General features: G+C 38.0%; 1 protein-coding gene across 8 annotated transcripts in view; it reads right to left on the minus strand.

The window, feature by feature from the left end:
* Positions 1 to 23,036, minus strand: part of LOC121426935 (dynein heavy chain domain-containing protein 1-like) — a 118,893-nt gene that overhangs the window by 93,756 nt on the left and 2,101 nt on the right. For 7 of the 8 annotated variants that reach the window (XM_041623348.1, XM_041623353.1, XM_041623352.1 and 4 more), the window contains exons 3-20: positions 22,733 to 22,891; positions 21,822 to 21,900; positions 20,468 to 20,569; positions 19,420 to 19,572; positions 17,353 to 17,440; positions 16,606 to 16,787; positions 15,952 to 16,277; positions 14,415 to 14,573; positions 13,699 to 13,782; positions 12,535 to 12,627; positions 7,903 to 7,983; positions 6,911 to 7,074; positions 5,686 to 5,842; positions 4,829 to 4,947; positions 4,328 to 4,484; positions 3,281 to 3,455; positions 2,634 to 2,852; positions 1,460 to 1,504 (exon numbers count right to left, since the gene is read on the minus strand). In XM_041623348.1, the coding sequence (XP_041479282.1) occupies positions 1,460 to 1,504; positions 2,634 to 2,852; positions 3,281 to 3,455; positions 4,328 to 4,484; positions 4,829 to 4,947; positions 5,686 to 5,842; positions 6,911 to 7,074; positions 7,903 to 7,983; positions 12,535 to 12,627; positions 13,699 to 13,782; positions 14,415 to 14,573; positions 15,952 to 16,277; positions 16,606 to 16,787; positions 17,353 to 17,440; positions 19,420 to 19,572; positions 20,468 to 20,569; positions 21,822 to 21,900; positions 22,733 to 22,891 (2,542 nt within the window). The remainder of the gene's footprint in view (positions 1 to 1,459; positions 1,505 to 2,633; positions 2,853 to 3,280; positions 3,456 to 4,327; positions 4,485 to 4,828; positions 4,948 to 5,685; positions 5,843 to 6,910; positions 7,075 to 7,902; positions 7,984 to 12,534; positions 12,628 to 13,698; positions 13,783 to 14,414; positions 14,574 to 15,951; positions 16,278 to 16,605; positions 16,788 to 17,352; positions 17,441 to 19,419; positions 19,573 to 20,467; positions 20,570 to 21,821; positions 21,901 to 22,732; positions 22,892 to 23,036) is intronic. The other variant, XM_041623350.1, reaches the window with a different exon arrangement.

Consider the following 23,036-nt stretch of genomic DNA (forward strand, 5'->3'; position numbering starts at 1 on the left):
AACTTAAATAACATTCTTAATAAAGATGCATGCATTGGGAAAACAATACAGCGGCTGTAGAAGAGAATTTAAAAATAACAAAGAGCCAAGATTTGAAGAAAAACTAGTCATCCCCAAAATAGACCCAAACAAAAAGCAATTTCACCTCAGAGAATTAAAGGCCCAATGCCAACAGAGAAACAAACACTAAATACCTTCAGAGCTGCCAACTTGAACAAGAACATTTCTGTATTTTCAAGGCTGAAAATCAGTATTTTGGTGGGGAAATTAGTATTTTCACAGGAATACCATAGGACAACACATAAACTGAAACTTTAGAAATCAGTATTTTGCATGAAACCATTAGCATTCTTCTCTATTTTCAGTACTAAATACGGAAAATCAGTACTACTTGGCAGCTCTGTACCTTGTACCTTTTACCCTAAAAATAGAATACGCACTTTTGATTCCTAAGACTTTAGGGGGCAGGGGCTTCTTCAGCCCTCCTTTTGATCTCAGCCGTCGACCGCAAGATCATGACGAAATTCAAATGCACGTTACTGATGGCATAACCTACAAAACTGTACTTGTATATAAATTCTCTGAAAAAAAAGATATTGGCCTGTGAGAATGATAAAATGATAGTCTCATTAACCAGCCGGGTGAACCAGCAAAAAAGTTTTCTTTTTCAGCATATATGCTTAATACACAATGTCTTTTCGACTGAGACCTGTTAAAATTCTATAGCTTGAGATTGTTAAGAATTTTGTTGACCAACATAAAGTAAATGATGATATTGAGTTTGGTCAAAATTTTTTTCCTGTTTTTTTTTTCATTCCTTAGTCCGACAGGTTAGCATTGACAGAATTGTGGAGGCAAATAAAGCCTTTAGCAAATTGTGTATGGTTTAATTTCCCCATGGCTAAGGACTTGCGTTCTCTAATTAATTAGTTCTCTAATCTAATTAAAGTTTTGTGTGTCTTGAGACATATTGAGACAGTAATTGTGTCTCATGTCTAATCTCTTTCCAATATCGACTGATTCTGAACACCATTGTCCTGGTCTCTCTCAGGTATCACTGTCTCAAATTTGTTGTCTGTCTCATCTGACAATGTCTTGTATGTAACACAGTAGAACACAGTCTTTTGCATGTAAGATATTGGGAAGCTACAAAACATCAAAATTTACACTTGAGCTTTTCACATTGGGAGCACAGATGATATAATTAAAGCAAATTGCACCACATCAAGCTTTAATTTACATGTAAGTAGATAGTGAAAGTTCTTCCTGACACACTCTCTTTCTCTCTGCCAAGGCAACTGAACTTTATATATGCAATAAAAATACAAGTATTGATGGCAGCTTTGTGGGGAACATAGAAATGGCAGTTTGGGATGCACAGAAATGAGAGTGAAAGGCATGCACGGAATGGGGTATTTGGGATTTGTATCACAACAAGATCACAATATTTTTATGTCACCTTTCGCTTGACTGCAAGTTTATATTGACCACAATGCTGCATATCCTGTGGAAGTAACGTTGATAGTATTGTGCATAATAAAAACTATGGCCCGTATTCTGAACTCGGGTTTAAATTAAACCCTGGTTTAAAGTTGTGGTTTAAGTATGGAGAGCCAATCGGAGCACAAATCCTTAACAGTACACATTCAATTTATTAATTCATTTAACACTCGAATCATTCATACTTATCTGGGAATGACAACTGAAGTATTTTTCTTTAATATGAAAGGAAACAAAATAGTAAACTCAAAAAAGATACAATACAAACAGAATCTTTGGATTTTTGGCTCCCCATAAGATTAGCAGAGAGTTAGACCGTGGTCTAAGTTAAACCTGACTTCAAAATACGGGCCTATCTATTAAAAGTGGGTGCAGATATTGACAGAATTGGTGATAATTATTTGTGTATTGAAAGAGAATCATGGTTTAGAAGGAAGATCCAAACTACCGGTTTAACGATGATGACTCAATTTTTTTGAAAGTGGGTGAAGAAATAGACAGACAGAGTTGGTGATAATCGTTCAGTGTATTGAAGAGAATCAGTGTAGAAAGACAATCCAACCTACACTGTACCAATCTAAAGATGAGAACTCGATTTAATGGTTTTCAAACCATGATTTAGGAATGAAATACATGCAGTCGGATTCAGCCAAAAAATTTTGAAAGAGTCTAATAATGAAAGTGCGCTTTTGTCACAGGGGCTAATGTAAGTTTGCAGTTGTTACTGTGATAATGGCATTAATGAGCTCACTATTCCTGCTAATTGATATACAGAATTGACTAATTTTCAATCATTGGGCTCTAATATAGGCCAAGAATGAATAAACGTGTGAAATATGTCCATAAAACATGGTTTTAGAACATAAATTAAAAATCGCCTCTGTAAAATAGGGCTAATGTTTCTTCTTATCAAATAAAGGTTATCTAAATAACTATAGAAATCTTGTGCGGCTACTTGCTAAAGTTTCTTCTAAATTTCAAGGTGAAAAGATTGTGGGCTATGGTTGTTCTAGATTGAAATCACCAACACAAAAGACAAATTCACACATATCCTCCTGTATATATCTACCTATGGAATTCTAAACATTGTATGCGGACTTATTAATAGAGGTTTAAACAAGAATGATACCCACCATAACCACGCCCTTGATCTCCGTCATAAACTCCATGGAGAGGTTCTTTGCCTCGCTGGCTGTGAAGTTGAGAAGATCCCTGAACGCGTTGTTAAGAAGAGGTACGAGGTCCTCCTGGATGGCCCCGCAGTCGATGTGGAAGAGTCCGTTCTGGGTCACGAAGCTCCGGTCCACGTTCTTCACCTGCTCGCACCAGTCACGAATCTCACCGAGTTTGGTCTGGGAAGGTATCAAAATTATAATAGTGATAATGATAATAAACATTAATTTGTATAGCACAGCAACTGCGCTTGTTCAGAGCTCTTTTTACTTATTTCTACACAGCAAATTTTCTTAGCTAAAGAGATATGTTTTTTAACTTTGATTTAAAGAGAGTCGGGGATGGAGAGCTTCTTATGTCAAATGGCAGGCTATTCCATAATTTGGGGGCAGCAAGGGCAAATGCACGATCACCAAGCGTGACTTTTGTTTTGTGAAATGGGATCTGAAACAACACTTATCTGTGGAACTTCACAGGCATCGACTGCGTGATCGGGTTTTAAGTTTGAATAATTCTGTAATGTAATGTGGGGCTTGACCGATTAATGATTTATATACAACTAACAGAATTTTGAACGAGAACTGACAAGATACAAGGTTTTCCCCACCTCTATGCTGTATGCCTGAGCTCTCTTCCACTGCAAGACGGTGTCCTTATTCCACTTGCGAGCAAAGCGGTGAATATCAGCGAGCCACGATTGGTGCTCACAGAAGGTATCGATTTCTTCCAAGGCTGCCGTGATGATCTCCGTTTGTAGTTCTCTGGCTGATGAAATCTCCTCACTGAAATCAAGAACATTCATTTTCATATCTGATATGACATGATTATTCATTAGATTCAAAGATACATAAATCCAAAGGATAACTCATACTTTTCACTTGTCATGAATGTTCATGAGTATGTAATGTATCATCACTCTTCACTCCAAAAAAACGTATATACAAAATTTACAAACACTGTGTGAAAATTGAGAAAAAACGTCTCCTGCAAGACTGTCCCTTCTTCATCGCTGTAATTAACCAACACCCTTGCGACATGGTACCTGGAACATTTGGAAAATGAGTCTTGCATGTCTTCAGTCCAATCAATATGTGCCAAATCAGCATTGGGTTATAACTGAGACAGTTATTCAGTTTCCCTGGTTCATTGCCAAAATACACTGTTACCAAGCAATGCAAGATTTCAAACCGACTGACCAACCGCCCACCCATACATGTATGTATGCTGATTCCTCTTTTATCAGGCACGATATTCCTCTCTGAAAAAAAATCTAAGTAGCCAAAGGGTCGCTAAGTCACCGCCAAAGTCTGTGGCGCCCTGGTAGGGTTACAAGCTCTTGCGTAGTAAAGATAACGAAAGTGATTTTTCAAGGGCAAGTCTGCATGATAGTTTTATCATTTGACTCTAAAAGCCATGGAATTTCACAAAAAAAAAAAATATTCAAGAAGTCTGAATTCCGATTTTAGTTGGGAGAATAATGTTATATCCGTATTCATATACCTATACACCTTCCCCCCCCCCCCACAACCTGTGCAAAAACACTCACGGGTGTTAAAAAGGTGTCTTTTTTAGACTAATACAAAGACAGGTAAGCACGTCTTTCACTGTCATCACATAGGGAGCACACACTCATCTGTTAATAAATGGTACTCACTCAGAGAGTAGTCTATCTGCCAGACTCCCTTCAGTGAGTGGGTTGTACTGTCCAACCATGCGTTCTCCAACGACCACGTAGTCCTCCTGGAGGTCATTCTTCTTGCAGAGTTCAGGGGTCGCGACCCCCAGATGGTCAAACTCCTTCCTGGGAGTCTCTGTCCAAAGAAAAAAATCAATAATAATAGGTATATTTGTTAAGAAGCCCCTTGACCACGATGAGTGGATTTTGCATGATACAAGTCAAATTTATCATGATCTTTATCATGATTGAAATAGCACATCTAACATGCATAAACACAAATTCACTTAGTATATGGTGTATAGTTATTGTAGGAAGTTTCATGTTATGTTGTGTATATAGTTTTCTGTTGTTATGATACCTTGTACTTTTTTTGTTTTGTGTATGTATTTGAAAGCCATGAGGAAGCTAAATTTCTTTGGATGCTCAATGGTTGGCAGCTCTGTTGAGTTAAAACCGATCCCTGATTTTGTGACTTACTCTGTTCTATCAAGACAGGTTCCTGTAGCCTTTCTGCTGCGGTGGATATAAATCGCTGAGATGAAGCGGCTTCTCTGACAGACATTTCAGAATCAGAACGTCCCTCGTCTGCGTCCTCGCTACAGACATCAAAATATACATTCATCAACGAAAATGAGTTTAAAATTGCAGCAATAAAATTTTAGCAATAGAATTGTCATGTGCAAAGAGGTCATCAATTTAAAAGCTTTTCACCACAAACAATATATACAAACATGGCTCTATTTTCATAAACAAGCCATCAAAGCTTATGTACCATAGGAGTTACATTGAGACCTTCAAATCTGGACTAAAAACTGGACTAAAAACCTATCTTTTTCATTTTTCTTGGGTGGGCTTGACCCATGGGTTCGAATCCTAGCTGTGGCGTGTTTTCTTTCAGCAAGGAATTCATCCACACTGTGCTGCACTCAACCCAGGTGAGGTAAATGGGTACTGGCAAGAAATAATTCCTCAAAAAGCTGTGTGCACCTAAATTGGTAGTCTAGCTTAGCCAGGTAATAATAATAGCAGGGCCCGCTGGGAGAACAGTTTTCGGAACTGGAGTGGCTACCCTGGGTTAATATGCCACTATTCTTATTCTATTCTTATTATTACTATTGTTGTTATTATTATTATCTTAATAATACACCTTAAGACACCTTAATCATCGGTAGGAAGAAATTCCTTGAATGCTCGAGCGCCCAATGAAGGCAGCCGTGCTAAAGACGGGGTAATAATAATAGCAGGGCCTGCTGGGAGAACAGTTTTCGGAACTGAAGTGGCTACCCTGGGTAAATATGCCGTTATTATCATCATCATCATATGAAAAATCTTACTCTTTCTGGAAAAGCCTTTCTCTCTGGTTTCCGACCCATCCGGCAGTGACCTCTTCAATAGGCCTAGCAGCATCGCTAATGATGTTAGCCAATTTGATGATGGTTGCATCAAGAGAGTCTAAGAACATCTGTTTGGATGGATGCAGAGTCAATGCCCCTGGGGAGAAAAATCAGGGTGGATACATTGACTTATATTCTAAATTCTGGTGGGCGTTTCATAAAACTGTTCGTAAAGTTATACACAACTTTACGCACGACCTGAACATGTTCTGACGTCATAAATCAATTGCATAGGGATATTACATACATGTAGCACAAGAAAGGATCACCAGTCATTCATAAAGTCATTCGTATCTCAGAAACAGCTTTATGAAACACCCACCTGGGGGCGTTGCATCAATATTTTCGTCCGACAAGTTGTCAGATCTGACAACTTTCTTGGATTCTGATTGGTTGAGAAACGCTGTTACTAAAGTAACTGTCGGATAAAACAGGACTTGTCGGATAAAACGTCCGACAAGTCCTTTCATAAAAGGCTCCCTAGGGGTCTCCACTTATTCCAGAATTATCTATTTTATCTCCATTTATATCTATCCCTCCCCCCCCCCTTCTTTCTCTTTTGCTTCCTTTTAATTTCTTTCTGACTCTTTCCATCCGTTACTTTTACTTGTAAAACTCAGTTTGACCTCCTTTTTCATAAAGCAATCCCTCTCTTCATCTCTCTCTTTCTTCGGTCTCTCCGTTCCACTCCCTCTATTTAACTCTTTCAACCCATCCATCCACTCATTCATCTATCCATCCATCTATTCACCCATTCTTCCATCAATCAACAAATCTATCCATCCTTTCATCAATCCACAAATCTATCCATCCTTTCATCAATCCAGAAATCTATCCTTCCTTCCATCAATCCACAAATCTATCCATCCTTCCATCAATCCACAAATCTATCCATCCTTTCATCAATCCACAAATCTATCCTTCCTTCCATCAATCCACAAATCTATCCATCCTTCCATCAATCCACAAATCTATCCATCCTTCCATCAATCCAGAAATCTATCCTTCCTTCCATCAATCCACAAATCTATCCATCCTTCCATCAATCCACAAATCTATCCATCCTTCCATCAATCCAGAAATCTATCCTTCCTTCCATCAATCCACAAATCTATCCATCCTTCCATCAATCCATCTTTCCATCCATCCATCCATCCAATCTTACCTTTACTAGTGAAGTTCAGTTTAGCTTTGTAAAGTGCTTCCCGTGGGGCGTCTATGGTCCCCACCATGGTGTGTCTGACGAAGGTACAGACATTATACCGGGTCAAAGCAAGAAGATGGCAAACGAGCATCTGATCAACCAGAAGAATGAAGTTACCAAGACGCCTACAAGCAGAAAGGTAAAATAAATTAGTAAATTCACTGGCCCGTATTCTGAAGTCAGGTCTAACTTAGACCATGGTCTAAATCTGTGCTAAAATTATTGGAAGCCAAAATTGTCAAAATTTGTATTAAGTTGTATGTTTCTTATGTTTACTGTGCTCTTTCCTGATTCATCGATGGTGAAGACAATTATCTATTTATACTTCCTAGACAATTATGAACAATTTGAGAGCCAAATGAGCTGAAATATGATATCTCTACTGTTAGAGATTTATACAACAATTGGCTTTCCATACTTAAACCACAACTTTTAATCTGAGTTTAAGTTAAACCCAACTTCTGAATACGGGCCATTGTTTCAAGAATCATATCAGTATGATAAGGATGAGAATGGGAAGAAGAAGAGGAAAGAGGAGAAGGAAAAGGAGGGGGAGGATGAAAAGGAGGAGGAAAAGGAGAGGAAAAAGGATGAGGAAGAAAAGGAGAAAGAGAAGGGGAATCATGAGTAGCAATAAAAAAAACAATATGCTATAACAGTTCAAGGTTGTTTCTAATAGCAATAATAATTCATCATCATACATGTTTAAAGCACACAAATACTGCAGAAAGGCAGTGGGGCAAAGAGAACAAATCAGACATAAATTTGTTATATTGGTGGTGATGCAAGCATACCGCATATTCACAAAAATTATGCAAAAATACTCTTGCTTGTCAAACACCCTTGAGTGCTCACCATCATCACTACATGTACTGTAGTACACACATAAAAAGAACTGTGAGGTCTTTCTAGAGTATATTATCTAAATTGGTAAATATAAGGCTTAAACTCACTTTGTTTCATTTTGAGCTTTGAGAAGGTTGGCCTCCCTCTGCTCTTTCTTCTGTCTTTGGACAAACAGCGATTCCTTAGAGCTAGAGTTAAGAAAAATGGAAAGGATGGAAGACAAGAAAATCATGTCAGTCTCTTTATTTTTTTTCAAGATAAAAAACAGTTCAGGTTATGATCTCAAAATGAGTTTGAAGAGAAAATCGTGTCAGTCTCTTTATATCTAAAGATAAAAAAAATAGTTGAGGTCATGATCTCAAAATGAGTTCAAAAAGGATATCGTGTCAGTCTCTTTATATCTAAAGATAAAAGCCAGCTGAGGTAATGATCTCGAAATGAGTTTGAAAAGTTTCTCATGTCAGTCTCTTTATACCTAAAGATAAAAGGCAGCTGAGGTCATGATCTCAAAATGGGTTTGAACAGAATCTTATGTCAGTCTCTTTATATCTCAAGATAAAAGCCTGCTGAGGTTATGATCTCCAAATGAGTTCGAAAAAAAGAAAATCATGTCAGTCTCTTTATACCTAAAGATAAAAGCCAGTTGAGGTAATGATCTCAAAATGAGTTTGAACAGAATATCATGTCAGTCTCTTTGCATCTAAAGATAAAAGCCAGCTGAGGTAATGATCTCGAAATGAGTTTGAAAAGTTTCTCATGTCAGTCTCTTTATACCTAAAGATAAAAGGCAGCTGAGGTCATGATCTCAAAATGGGTTTGAACAGAATATCATGTCAGTCTCTTTAAATCTAAAGATAAAAGCCAGCTGAGGTAATGATCTCAAAATGAGTTCGAAAAAAAGAAAATCATGTCAGTCTCTTTATACCTAAAGATAAAAGCCAGCTGAGGTCATGATCTCAAAATGAGTTTGAACAGAATATCATGTCAGTCTCTTTACATCTAAAGATAAAAGCAAGCTGAGGTCATGATCTCAAAATGAGTTCGAAAAGAAAATCATGTCAGTCTCTTTATACCTAAAGATAAAAGCCAGCTGAGGTCATGATCTCAAAATGGGTTTGAACAGAATCTTATGTCAGTCTCTTTATATCTCAAGATAAAAGCCTGCTGAGGTTATGATCTCAAAATGAGTTCGAAAAGAAAATTGTGTCAGTCTCTTTATACCTAAAGATAAAAGCCAGCTGAGGTAATGATCTCAAAATGAGTTCGAAAAGTTTCTCATGTCAGTCTCTTTATACAGGTCTAAAGATAAAAGCCAGCTGAGGTCATGATCTCAAAATGAGTTTGAACAGAATCTTATGTCAGTCTCTTTATACCTAAAGATAAAAGCCTGCTGAGGTCATGATCTCAAAATGAGTTTGAACAGAATATCATGTCAGTCTCTTTACATCTAAAGATAAAAGCAAGCTGAGGTCATGATCTCAAAATGAGTTTGAACAGAATATCATGTCAGTCTCTTTATATCTAAAGATAAAAGCCAGCTGAGGTCATGATCTCAAAATGAGTTTGAAAAGAATCTCATGTCAGTCTCTTTATACCTCAAGATAAAAGCCAGCTGAGGTTATGATCTCAAAATGAGTTTGAAAAGAAAATTGTGTCAGTCTCTTTATACCTAAAGATAAAAGCCAGCTGAGGTAATGATCTCCAAATGAGTTTGAACAGAATCCAATACAAAAAAATTCCAACCAAAGTGTTGGTATGAATAAAAATAAACAAAATTGCCATCAACAAAGACTTGACCGCAATTGGGTTATTTGTCTGGATCTTATGATAATCCTACACTCCATTAATTCGTAATAGGGAAAATATGGTATCTTATCAACAAAAGAAAAAGTCATCGGTTGTTCATTAAGTCACAAGGAACCTATAAATAGCATTGTTAACCCTAAAAAGACTGGGGGGGCTGATTCAGGCCCCCCTCGACATTTTTCGCGATAAATCCGCCGCGCAATTTTTTTTTTACCGCGTCGCTCACTGACTTTTTATTTTCAAGTCACACGCAACTATTGAGACCAAAATTGTGACCCCCCGGGTACTCGGTTCCGAAATTACGCAACATTTCGTAAGTTCATGCAGACCCAAAATTACTCAAAAACGTGAATTTGTGTACAAATCCAATGCAAATAGTGTTTTTAGCCAAAATTCATAAATGTATCATTATTTTCCTTTTACTGCTTAAAATCAATTAATTTTATTTTTTTTATGGTCAAAATAAAGCCCCTGACAATTTCCAATGAAAAAACAATAAAAAACAAAAATTCAAAAAACAAAGAAATACATAAGAAATTTAGAAAACAATAGAATACATAAACAAGTGGAATGCCTCTGGCCGTCTCACCTGCATCACGCGGTTCAATATAGCAGCAGTGCTGACTTTGAAAACTAATCTAACTCGCACAAGATGTTCAGTGATACATGGTTACTCTTATGTCCTCTTTTTATGAACTAGACCAATAAACTTACAGAGATATGATGGTTATTCAACAAAAAAACCCCAACATGGCCAAAGTTCATTGACCTTACATGACCTTTGACCTTGATCATGTGACCTGAAACTCGAACAGGATGTTCAGTGATACTTGATTACTCTTATGTACAAGTTTCATGAATCAGATCCATAAACTTTCAAAGTTATGATGGTAATTCAACAGATACACCCAATTCGGCTAAAGTTCATTGACCTTTGACCTTGGACATGTGACCTGAAACACGCACAGGATGTTCAGTGATACTTGACTACTCTAATGTCCAAGTTTAATGAACTAGACCAATAAACTTTCAAAGTTATGATGGTAATTCAACAGATACCCCCGATTCGGCCAAAGTTCATTGACCCTAAATGACCTTTGACCTTAATCATGAGACCTGAAACTTGCACAAAATGTTCAGTGATGCTTGATTACTATTATGTCCAAGTTTCATGAATCAGATCCATAAACTTTCAAAGTTATGATGGGAATTCAACAGATATCCCCAATTCGGCCAAAGTTCATTGACCCTAAATGACCTTTGACCTTGATCATGTGACCTGAAACTTGCACAAAATGTTCAGTGATGCTTGATTACTATTATGTCCAAGTTTCATGAATCAGATCCATAAACTTTCAAAGTTATGATGGGAATTCAACAGATATCCCCAATTCGGCCAAAGTTCATTGACCCTAAATGACCTTTGACCTTGGCCATGTTACGTGAAACTCATGCAGGATGTTCAGTGATACTTGATTAACCTTATGTCCAAGTTTCATGAACTAGGTCCATATATTTTCTAAGTTATGATGACATTTCAAAAACTTAACCTCAGGTTAAGATTTCGATGTTGATTCCTCCAACATGGTCTAAGTTCATTGACCCTAAATGACCTTTGACCTTGGTCATGTGACATGAAACTCTAATAGGATGTTCAGTAATACTTGATTAACCTTATGGCCAAGTTTTATTAACTAGGTCCATATACTTTCTAAGTTATGATGTCATTTCAAAAACTTAACCTCAGGTTAAGATTTGATGTTGACGCCGCCGCCGCCGCCGTCGGAAAAGCGGCGCCTATAGTCTCACTCTGCTTCGCAGGTGAGACAAAAATGAATGTGATGTTGAAATTTTTTTTAAATAAATTTGATCAGATGCCTATCTAGAGTATGTGAAATAAAAATTAGCATTTCAGGGGCATTTTTTTATTAATTAGAGCAAACTTATGGTTTTACGCATAAATTAGCATATTTAATGAGACATGAGATTTTTTGCAGAATTTGATGTTATAGTTTTGTAGGTAATGCCATGGGTAATGCGTGTGCCAATTTTTCGTCCGATCGTGCGATCGACGGCCGAGATTCAGCCCCCCCCCCCCCCCCCCCAGTCTTCTTAGGCGTCGAAATAGCCCAGTCTATATAGGGTTAAAACAGCACCCAGGTCCCAACGGTGTTAATCCAATCAAGACCTGGGCTCCGTAACACGAAGGTTTGTGATGGATTGCAAATATGAAACAACCACAATGATTGGTCCCTGGGCAGTATTTTAAACCAAATGCGCGTGTAACATTGATATTGATTGGTCGGTTCATTTAGCGATTGATCGCTATTCCTTGTTACGGGCCCCAGGTGTCCTTATCATATTTTGTAACAACTTTTCCTGTTATTGATATGGTTCCTTACCTGAACAAAAAAGAACTATTGCAAGCCAATCAGCACATTCAAAGAAAAATACGCCTTTCATGAATATTGATGGTGCATTTATCATGAAATGCACAAATTGGCAGGAAACATTTCTTCAACAAACGATGTTATGTAAACTTCAAAAATTGATTGCAGCGTTCATGGTACTCATTATGCACAAAATTATGGGAATCTTTGCAACCGCACACCTAGGCATCGCTTATTTGGTATCAAAAGGTTGAAAAATCAATCTAAGGCCCCATTTTCTAAGAGATAATGCCTCTTTCATTTGCCTTGGAGATGTTTGGTGCCCTTTACCTTTTTCCACATTTCAGCTGTAACACTGAAATGTGCCCTACAGAAAGGTGGTCTTGCTCTCAAGATAGCAAAATCGAAGGACTTTTTGCATAAAACTTTACATGAAATCAGTTTCCCTATAATTCAAAAATTGTCGGAAAAGATACGGTCGTGATAACCCACCTCAACGAACAATATCATGTACTTCCAAACTTAATTGTCGTGAATACTCACAATAGGGCTTTGTCTTTATTTGCCTGTTGTTTACAGAAATCCAGCATGGCATAGGAGTCCTCACAAGCCTTATCCAAGATTAATTTACAGAAGCTACAAAGAAGAGGAATTAAAGGGGAATGAAACATTTGGAACAAGTAGGCTTGTGTCGAAACAGAAAAATCAAAGAATAAGAACAAAGAAAGTTTTAGAAAATTCGGACAAATAATGAGAAAGTTATGCGCATTTGAAAATTGCAATCACTAATGCTATGGAGATCCTCCCATTGGCAGTGCAACAAGGATGTGTGATGTCACATGTGAACAACTTTCTCTTTGATGGACTACCTTCAAACTTTCGTTGATCTGTTTCTTCGATTATTCTGTATTACATGCCCTCCTATAGAAAGAACACATGATCTACTGATAGATGGGACAAAAGAGGCAATTCAAGTGAAATATATAATAGAGTAATGGGGAGAGTTGTTCACAAGTGACATCACACATCTTTGCCACATTGCCAATTTGAAGATCTCTATAGCATTAGTGATCACAATAATCAAATGCTTATGACTTTCTCATTATTTGTCCAATTTTTTTCAAACTTTCGTTGATCTGTTTCTTCGATTATTCTGTTTTCACGCAAGCTATCTTGTTCCAAAGGTATCATTTTCCTTTAATATCAGACCATTACATGTAAAGCATGTGAGTGAATTGAATTGAGATAAATACAGTTTTATTTATTCAACATCTTTGTTAAAAAACTTGAAGAACAACAAGATCATATATAAGACAATGTATAAAGGTACTCAACAGTGTATGTATGTCAAGGAAGGAATCAAGCTTTATTTTGCAATGAGAATAAAATTCAAATACATCATTTCATAAAACTATAAATAAAATAAATGAGTGGGGAATGTCATTGGTTTCCCTTATTTACATACCATTAGCATAAACTGCATTTTAAATTAAGTGAAATTTGAAAATGTCAGAAATTTCTCATTTTACATCTGTTATGATAAAATTTCAGCATTAAGCTTGTTTGATTTTTCTCTCTTTATTCAAATCAACTTGAATGACTTACTGGAAGAATTTGACTTTTCTATCTTTATTCAAATCAGCATGAATGACTTACTGGAAGAATTTGATTTTTCTATCTTTATTCAAATCAGCTTGAATGACTTACTGGAAGAATTTGTTGAGGATGACCTGACCAGTTTTGTACATCATTTTAGTCCTATGCTCGAATTCAGGAAGTGTGAAGCAATGGCTGAAAAAAGAATGAGAGATGCTCGATTTTAGTTAAACATTAATAAAGATAACATATGAAATAAATTACATCTTAAATGCTGAATAATCACAAAACATTTAATGGTGAATATCATTTACCACAAGAAATGATCATCAGTCTTTCTTTAAATTATTCTTACCTTCAGAGCTCCCAGCTTTTCAAGAAAACAAAAGTCCCTGATGAAGTTTAAAAGTTCCCTGATAGTCATTTAAACCCATTCCCAGTTTTGCATGTTTTCTAACTTGTTACAGTGATTTTCAGTACAAAAACAATAATGTAAATCTTGTTAGTACCATCATAACCAGTCATTCAATGGATGCTATTCTGATATGCAACAAAATATAACAGAGTCTGACAACCGTGCTTTTGACTTTTCGGCTAATCAAAATTCCCTGATTTTTCCCTCATTTGAGGCATTTTCCCTTGATTTTAAGGTATTTTTTAGAGTTATTCCTGATTTTTTCCTGACTGAAAAAAAGTAAAATAATTTTCCCTGATTTCCCTGAGGGGCTTGGAAAACCTGACCTTATGAAGAGCTTTATGAAACAGCCCACTGTGGAAGCATACATAAGCATGGTATAAAATGAAGTAATGTATGTAGGACAACTTACTCTAGCTCCAGGGGGAGAAAGCGTACAGTACCAAGCTCCTGGAGGAGCTTAGAGACCTGAATAGAGGCGGCTCCGAACCCTGGCACAGCTAGCAGGAGAGTATCATGGACCTTCTTACGGATGTTACAAAACTCCTGATGCTTCTGACCAGATCTCCATCTAAAAAAAGCAACCAAGATAATTATACTTCCTTACATAATACTATAGTAGTTTACGGCACACAATGTGAAAAGTCTCCTGAAGATAGACAGTCAACCTGCCCGAAACGTCAAGTCTACTCTCCCGCTACTACTTCATTTTGCTGACTCAAGCCAGCCTCCTCTCATCTACACGTACTCAAGCGTTCTACTCAAGCCTGCCTTCTTCTCAGCTTTCCACTCCTTCTGGTTTACAGTCCTTTTGGGAACTACACTAATTTTGAAAAGAATGATTTACTTTCAAGCCCCAACTTTCTCGCCTTTCCATTTCTATCCACTTTTTTTACCTCAGTCCCTCTAGGACTTTACACATGTTGACCCGAAAACCACTTCTCTGATTGTTCACACCACCATGCAAACCTTCAAACATCATCTAATAATGATAATGATAACAATAACGTCATCATCAATAATGATGGACATTTATATAGCGCCATCTACGTGTACATGTATCTAGAAATAATCCATTCCGAGAAACGCTATTTTCATTACCCCAGCTTTAGCTCGAGCAGCCTTCCAGCGCTCAGTGCATTCAAGGAATTAATCCTCACAAGTACTTGATTTATGCAGAAGAAATCTAAGTCAAAGTCTCAAAAAAATAAGGAGAAAATTATGCCTCAAGTTTGGGGCTCACTCAGGCATGAGATGTGCACACTGTGTAATCTCAATGAAATTTCAAAGCAGTCTGAAGAAACTGTGTCAAAGAAACTCTTGCATCTTGTTTTCTATCCAACTACTAATTGAAATTTTAGCAATATGAAAGAAATGAATGACTCTATAAAAATAATGCCAAATTTTACCCAGAGTAGCCACTTCAGTTCTGTAAACTGTTCTACCAGCAGGCCCTGTATAACATGTTATTATTGCCCCGGATTTAGCAAAGGCGACCTTGATCTCAACAAATTTCTTCCCACGGGGTACCTATTCACCTCACCTGGGTTGAGAGCAGCACAATGTGGGTAAATTTATTGCTGCAGGAAAACACGCCATGGCTTGCATTCTACACCCACATCCCTCTGATAGAGAGACGACAGTCGTAACAACTAGACCATGACACCCCCTTTCTGATAAAGTAATATTTTATTTTCTACTTGTTGGATACCAAATCATTATTTGGGCCATTTATGGAGACCTTCCCTGGCGACCTGTTGGTGGTTTTGGGGTGGCGGGTCACATATCAATTTTGACTTCGGGATCCAATTACACGAAGGTTAGTGACTAATCGTATGCTTGATTTTCACGATTGATTGTACATTGTAGTCAATGCAATCAATCGTAGAAAAGTGTTCTACGATGATTGCTAGGCTTTGTGTTACGGGCCCCAGATGTGTCCCACTCACCTGTTGAACGTCTTCCTCAGTAGATTATACTTGAAGAATGGGATCTTCGTCAGGATGCCCCACAAGACGGCCTCTCTGTGCCAGTCATACAGGTTCATACTCTCCGCAGGCTGACCTCTGACCTTGTGCATGATCCCAAAGCAAGACACAATCCAGTGTTCCTCAGGGTTGGCCTTGTGTTTAGGAACGACGGTCAGCTCGTACGGCATGAAGTGGCGCGTCGGAGTACGATTCAGGTAGATGAACTTGGCGTTGCCAAGGTGACGGCCTTTGCCGAACATCTCCACGACCTCTTTGCCTGTTAGCGGGATATCCTCACTTAGTTCCTAAAGTGGAGAACAATGCAAAAGATCTGTTTGTACAGCAACATCCATGTCTTTGAAAAATTCCACCGGTACAGGCAGGTTTTCTAAGGACATCCAGTCACCTAGGCCAGGGAACCATTCGTTATCAGTGACAACCCGAGTGAAATCATTGGTTTTGATTGGTGGAGAAGCCCATTGAAATGCCATTGCATTGTGACTTGTCATTGACACCATCTTTTAGGAACCAGGGACCTAATGCCATTCTTAGACTGCAAATTGCTTCTTCAAAGTATGAAAATTTTTCAATTCATATGAAGTTAGGTACTAATGGAGGGGGGATGTAACTTACTGATTCAGCATCCTCACTGACAGCCAGATCTTCCTGGCGTAGAGGGAGCCCTTCTGATTTCCACGAGGAGTCCGGGAGTCTTGGAGGGGGTGCTGGGATACGAGGGGAAGGTTTCTTATCGTTGAGATCAATGTTCATGGCTGCTGCTGTCATACCCAGGCCTTCACTCCACACAGCTTCATCTGTAGAGGGAAAGTTGTAGCAAGAAACATCACTTGATTCGGTGGATTCACAATACGACACGCCACTATCGGTTGCAGCGGACCATACACAAATGCACTCATACATTTTACTGCGCTTGCGTTTGGTATCATAATTATTACTACCCCGGTATATGGGCACTTAAGCATTCAAGGAATTCACCCCTACTGGGTACTCATTCACCTCACCTGGGTTGAGTGCATATTAAAATCTATTGGAATTGCAATACAGGAAAGAAAATTAAAAAGTCCATATATATGTAGAGTTGGCATCCTTAATTGTGAAAAATCCTTTTATTTATTTATATCCAATTTACAAGCCCAAAACCCTGTTTTTCTTTAAAATTTTGTAAAAAAATACAATTCACCATTCTTAGAAGTTCAAAAAATCCTGTTTCGAGGGCAAAAATCCTGTTTAGCGTCACTTTCCCCTTGAAATTCCTACTAAATAGGATAAAATCATACAAATTGGCAGCTCTGCAAAAATATATTATGCACATGTAGGACAGCCTTACAAAGTCAGATGCTAAATGATAGTGTTACTCACGTCTGGTGGTTTCCATGACGACCGATGGGAGGACCTCCCGTATGTGACCCAGGTTAATGCCTCTCGGGGTGTGCTTCTCCTCATCTCCCTGATAAAAAAGATTTGTGTGATGAGTAAACAAGGGAATCACATACATGTGATACAGATCGTGAAGGGCATTAGTCAAGCCTGGCTCGCACCTTTGCATTTCATAAGCTGCGTAAGATGAAAACATCAATACGCAGCTTAAAGGTAAAAGTAGTTCTAGCAACCAATTATTTCATGAGGAAGTCCTGTCAATCAAGGTAAATTGTCACCATATAACCATATATCTTGATCAGGTACATTGATGTAAACTTATCCTTGTGAAATCATGAAATCTCAGCTAAAAACCGATAATTCTGATGATCACTACACAAAAAAGGATATATGGGAGAGTGTATTAGTATTGCTTGGAAAAATAACCAACATTTGATGGAATTCCATGCTTATGTTGCTAATTTCTCAGCAATTACACATTTTCTTCAAAAGCCATTTGGCACAATTTTTTTTATTTATAAACGTATACAAACACTTGGGTGGTAATTTTACTGGATTCTGTATGTTCTCAATTTTAGATCGTTACCACAACTGGTAGTAATAATAATAATAATAATAATCCGCTTTATATAGCGCTTAATCCATCGGAACGACGTTTCTAAGCGCTTTACAGATATATTATTACCCGGTCATCGGATTCAATCAGTCATTCCCGCACACAATGTGTGCACATACTCCACTCCCTGGGTAGTAATCTTTTAATACATCACACTCCGCAGCCAAATATTTGGTTGCAATCACACTCCTGACTGCGAGTTTATAATACAGAATTCCACGCAGTGAAGAGGAGTGATGCCAGATAAAGCAAGGTAAGCTGAGGTAGATCGAGCGCTATTGCTACGTGAGTACCTTAGTAAGCCCCTCACCGTTGCTCGTCCAGTCTTGCTCGGATTCGCTGGTGGTCAGTCATCTTCACTATGGATTTTAGTTGCATTCAGTTGTGCATGTTATTTAAAAAATTTCAAACTACCAAACTAGAACACAAGGCATCTACATCAGTCTGCATATTGACCTCATATTAGTTTGTTTCATTGTATTGTGTAGTGCTGTTCTGCATTCAGGTAATCCGCAGCTGAATGCAAACACGAAATGCACAGGTGTGGGTCAGGCTTAAGAATTGCGTGCAGCACAAGGTTACTTTGGACCAATTTTCATCTCCTCTTACAAAATGACTAAATGGCTTTAAAGAGAAATTCCAGTAGTTGCAGTAAAACACTGATTTCATGAGAAAGTCTGTAAAACAAGGCTTAATTGTTAGTATATCATCGAGGATCTAGATCTGGTACAGTTACATAATCTGAACTTTGTGAAAACTTGAAATCTACGCTGAAAAATGTTCAGACTGAAGATCCCCTACACAGATAAGCGCACGTGGGACAGTGTATAATTATTGCTTCGAATGTCGGGCCCGACGCTCTACCCGAATCCTGTGCTTATTTGCTGATTTCTCAGCAATTACACAATTTCTTCCAGAATCCTTTGGCACACACGTTTTATTTATACAAACAGACACTTTGGTGGTCATTTCATTGGATTCTGTACGAACTCATTCTGATATCGTTACCAAAACTAGCATTTACCTTCAAGGTTATCGCACACCTCACACCTCTACGACCCAATTTGGGAATAAAACGTAGTAGACTTTGATACTAATATCGAGACATGGAATATCTTACTGTGTCATGTTCGATATTGTCATACGAATACCTATTTTTAAATCTGTGATTAAGCTATCATCCTTATTAGAATAAAATTTCTAGTCGTAATAAGGTCATGACAGCAATCATATGATTGGCTATGATTTTTAATAATTTGGCCTTTACTCCAAAATAAAAGCTCACAATCATCCAAAGTTGTTATATTACTATTTTATCAGTTAGTTTTGACCTAATTAATATACTCTTTATTCACATTGAAGAAAATGAGCAAATTGCGACTTGTTCCGAAAATTGGATCGTGGACCAAACGTAAGGTGTGCAGTGGACTTACAGGTCGCTCCAGTGTATAAGGGTCTGCTCCATCTGGAAGGGACATTGAGAGGGGGTTGTATCTCGGGGAGGAGCCATTGGGTGTCCGAGCGGGAGTCAAAGGGTTCCGGTAATCCTTGGCATCTCCTCCAGTAGATTTCAAAGCAAGTACAGCCTGTCACAAAAAAAAATTTAAAATGCCTAAGGGGATGTTGAAAGAAAATATTTGCAATCAATTGCAAATATTCTTTTACAATTTTACAACTTTAGCTGTAGCAATGAGATCAAACTCCAAGGTGTTTCAATCACTAATTTGCAATTAACTGCAAGACATATGATTGATTTAGGGACCAAAAATAGACTTGCAATTGATCTTAAGTTTCTTGCAACACCCTATTAGTGTCATTTCAAGTAGTAAACCTATTGAATAGGGGGTGATCTTTTGTGCCCCCCCCCCCCAAAAAAAAAACACACATTTATAGGACGTAAATAACTCCCTGCCTGTGAATCAATGCACCAAATCGCACAATAAGCTTAACCAATGAATAAAATACCAAATTGCTCTGATTGCTAGCTACAGTGAGGTCTGTCTTAACTGCCCCCCCCCCATGTAAAGAGGTGAAATGTAGATATTTCACCTTTCAGGGATTTTTTTCCTTTTGTCAAAAGGTTGACAAAATGGCATGACGCTGATGTTTTCTGCAGTCGTCTGAACAATAAAACATATTGACTCAGCCCTATAACAGGGGCTGTGGAACTAGAGGAAAGAAGGCACTAGTTCTCCCACTTTTAATAACAATAATAATCCGCTTTTATTTAGTGCTTAATACATCGGACCGAGGTGTCTAAGCGCTTTACGGATATATTATTATTACAGATATATATTATTTCTTCAAAAACACGAAGATTACCCAGTTTCCGCATGATCAGCACCCCCCCCTTTCAACTGTTCCACGGCCCCTGTACGAATATAATAATAATTACAATTTAACAATAAGTATTAAACGCCGATACAAAATTTCGGCCCATTTCACACACAAAAAAATAAATCATTGAACTGGCAAGATTACCTTGGGGAAGAGGTTGGCCAATAAGTCATCAAGATCTGATCCCGCAGTCGGAGTGGTGTACTGTCTGGTTTGATAATACGTTCTGTTCACATAGTGCCTCAGCTGGAAATGGACAATTATAGGATACATCAGGCAATGCTTGAAGGTGTGCATGGTGGTAAGAACAATAGCGGAAGTGGTTTGCGGTACACCATGAGGAAAGTCCTAGAAAGGACTAAGAAAAGAGGATTGAGGTACAAGCGAATGGAAAGGAAAGAAAGTGGAGGTTCGAAAAGATTCTTCTCGAAACAGAGTTTAGACCTTAAAATGATTGTGGAGGTAGTGGTGGTGGTGGTGGTGTTGGTGGTGATGATAATGATTGTGATGGTGACGATGATGATCATAATTGAGAAAGTAATGGTGGTAATGATGATGACAGAGCTGCCAAGTTGTATTTTGCATTTTCAGTATTCTTATCCCCCAAAATCAGTATTTTGACCAAAAAATCTGTATTTTTACCATGAGATAAATATGCATGCATAATGGCAAAGTTCGATCACTTCTTACATTATTTTGTGCCCCACACCGTCGCACACGTACACGAGACCGAAAGCTTCAGTCTAGATTTTGGTTGTTCCGCTGAACTGCGTTGGCTGACTCACCAATACATAGACTGAAGAATTTGGAGGCCCGTACGTACAGACAACGTATTAGCAGTAACGTTAGATCTAACATTCGACGGTAACCTGTTTTTTTTCGATCGTTTTTTGCACATAAAATCATAAAATATCACATTATGAAAAAGAAATTGCATCCATATTTACGGAAAATGTATGAAATTCAGAAATATCGTACCTTAGACCGCAGTTACGGCTAATTCGTTTCAAATTATGATCGAAACATCGTCATCTTCGATCCTTCCGTCGGTCAACGTAAGTTGCCATCTTGGATGACGTCATCATCCTTACAGACGTATTTACCAGTCGCAAAATATCGCGATTTGAGCCGCTGCTTTGCGCTTTTAAACTACGTGCGTGCGCTCGGAACTTGTCACCCGCATTGATTCGCCAGGATATCGAAAATTCTAATCGGAAAGCCTTGATGAAAGCATAACTCATTGAACGTAGAGGGCAGCAAAAGGAATACCTTTTCTTCTCTAATTTGTTTTTTCCTGTATTTTATCATGAAAAAGCGTACTGCCGTATTTTAAATTGATTTCCGTATGAAATACGGAAAAATCGTACTACTTGGCAGCTCTGTAATGATCATCAAAATAGCGATGGACATTCCACAGATGATAATGATGACAACAATGTAGATAGTGATGATGATTTTGGAGATTTATAAAACTGTCTTTTACAGGAGTAATACTTGCCTGGTCATCATCCTGTAGGTAATGTGAATAAGGCAAGCAAATCCTCAAAACCTCAGCAAGATACAGCCACTGGTGCCGACTAAAAGAGAAATAAAAATGAATAAGAAATGCTAAAAGGATCTTGATCAAAATAATTTTTAAACAGGCCAAAGAAATCTAACCTCATCATCAGCCTGAAAAAGTATAGACAGAGTCAGGGGCTGATCCAGGATTTTCCAAAGGGTGGGGGCACATTTTCCTGAGGAAAAATTTGACAAGCAAAAAAAGAAAAAAAAAGGTTTTCAACAAAAAAAATATAAGGACATTCTGTCCACCAAAAGAATTTGACAAGCAAAAAAAGGGGTCTTCACTTTCAAAAGGGGGGCACAGTTCTCGTTTAACAGCATTTTTACATAACAAAATTTAATTGTGCCTCTCAAAGGGGGGGTGGGAGAAGGGCAAGCTGTGCCTCCCCCGCCCCTGATCTGCCAGTGGACAGAGTAACTGGTATGTGATTCACATTAAAATTCAATTATACAAGAGAAATTACTTAATAGTAACTCAATTCCCAATTTACTACAGAACTTTTTTAATCTTGTAATCTACGAGTACTATGCCTATAATTTTAAGGCTGAGGATAAGGTTTGATCACTTTGAAACATGGTCAGCTTACTGAAAGGTTATTTTCCGAAACTATTGTATAACCCCCCCCCCCCCGAATTGTATGATGTCTTGGATTTACATCCATGTATACGCCATCATTATTTTTGTCTTCAAGTCAATATTGTGTGATGGACTACTTTTTCATCCCCCCTCCCCCCCCCTCCTCACTTGAATAGTATGATGTCATGGATTTATGCCCACGTACATGTATGTTCCATTCATTGCTTTTTGTTTTCAGATTAGTATTTAGTTGTTCTTTTTCTCATTACCTATTCCTTTGTAGCGCTGATATGAACACAGCACTGAGTTCGGTGATCAGATCATTGATCAGAGAATTGTCCGGCCGTTCACCCCTCTCTTCATGCAGGTTAATGTCCTTCCTGACGTCCAAAGCCCACGTAGACGAGAGCAGCTTAGGGTCCGCATACCTGGAGGAATCGGAATTCAGAAATCAACAAATAATTGTCAAAGCAAGTTTACAAGGAGATCTTCTCCAATTATCTTGTTCATATTAACTCAATTACATTAAGCAGAAGTGATGATATACATGTAGTTAAAATGCATCAATGATTA

Source organism: Lytechinus variegatus, chromosome 13 (genome assembly GCF_018143015.1).
Source record: "Lytechinus variegatus isolate NC3 chromosome 13, Lvar_3.0, whole genome shotgun sequence".
Classification (NCBI taxonomy): domain Eukaryota; kingdom Metazoa; phylum Echinodermata; class Echinoidea; order Temnopleuroida; family Toxopneustidae; genus Lytechinus; species Lytechinus variegatus.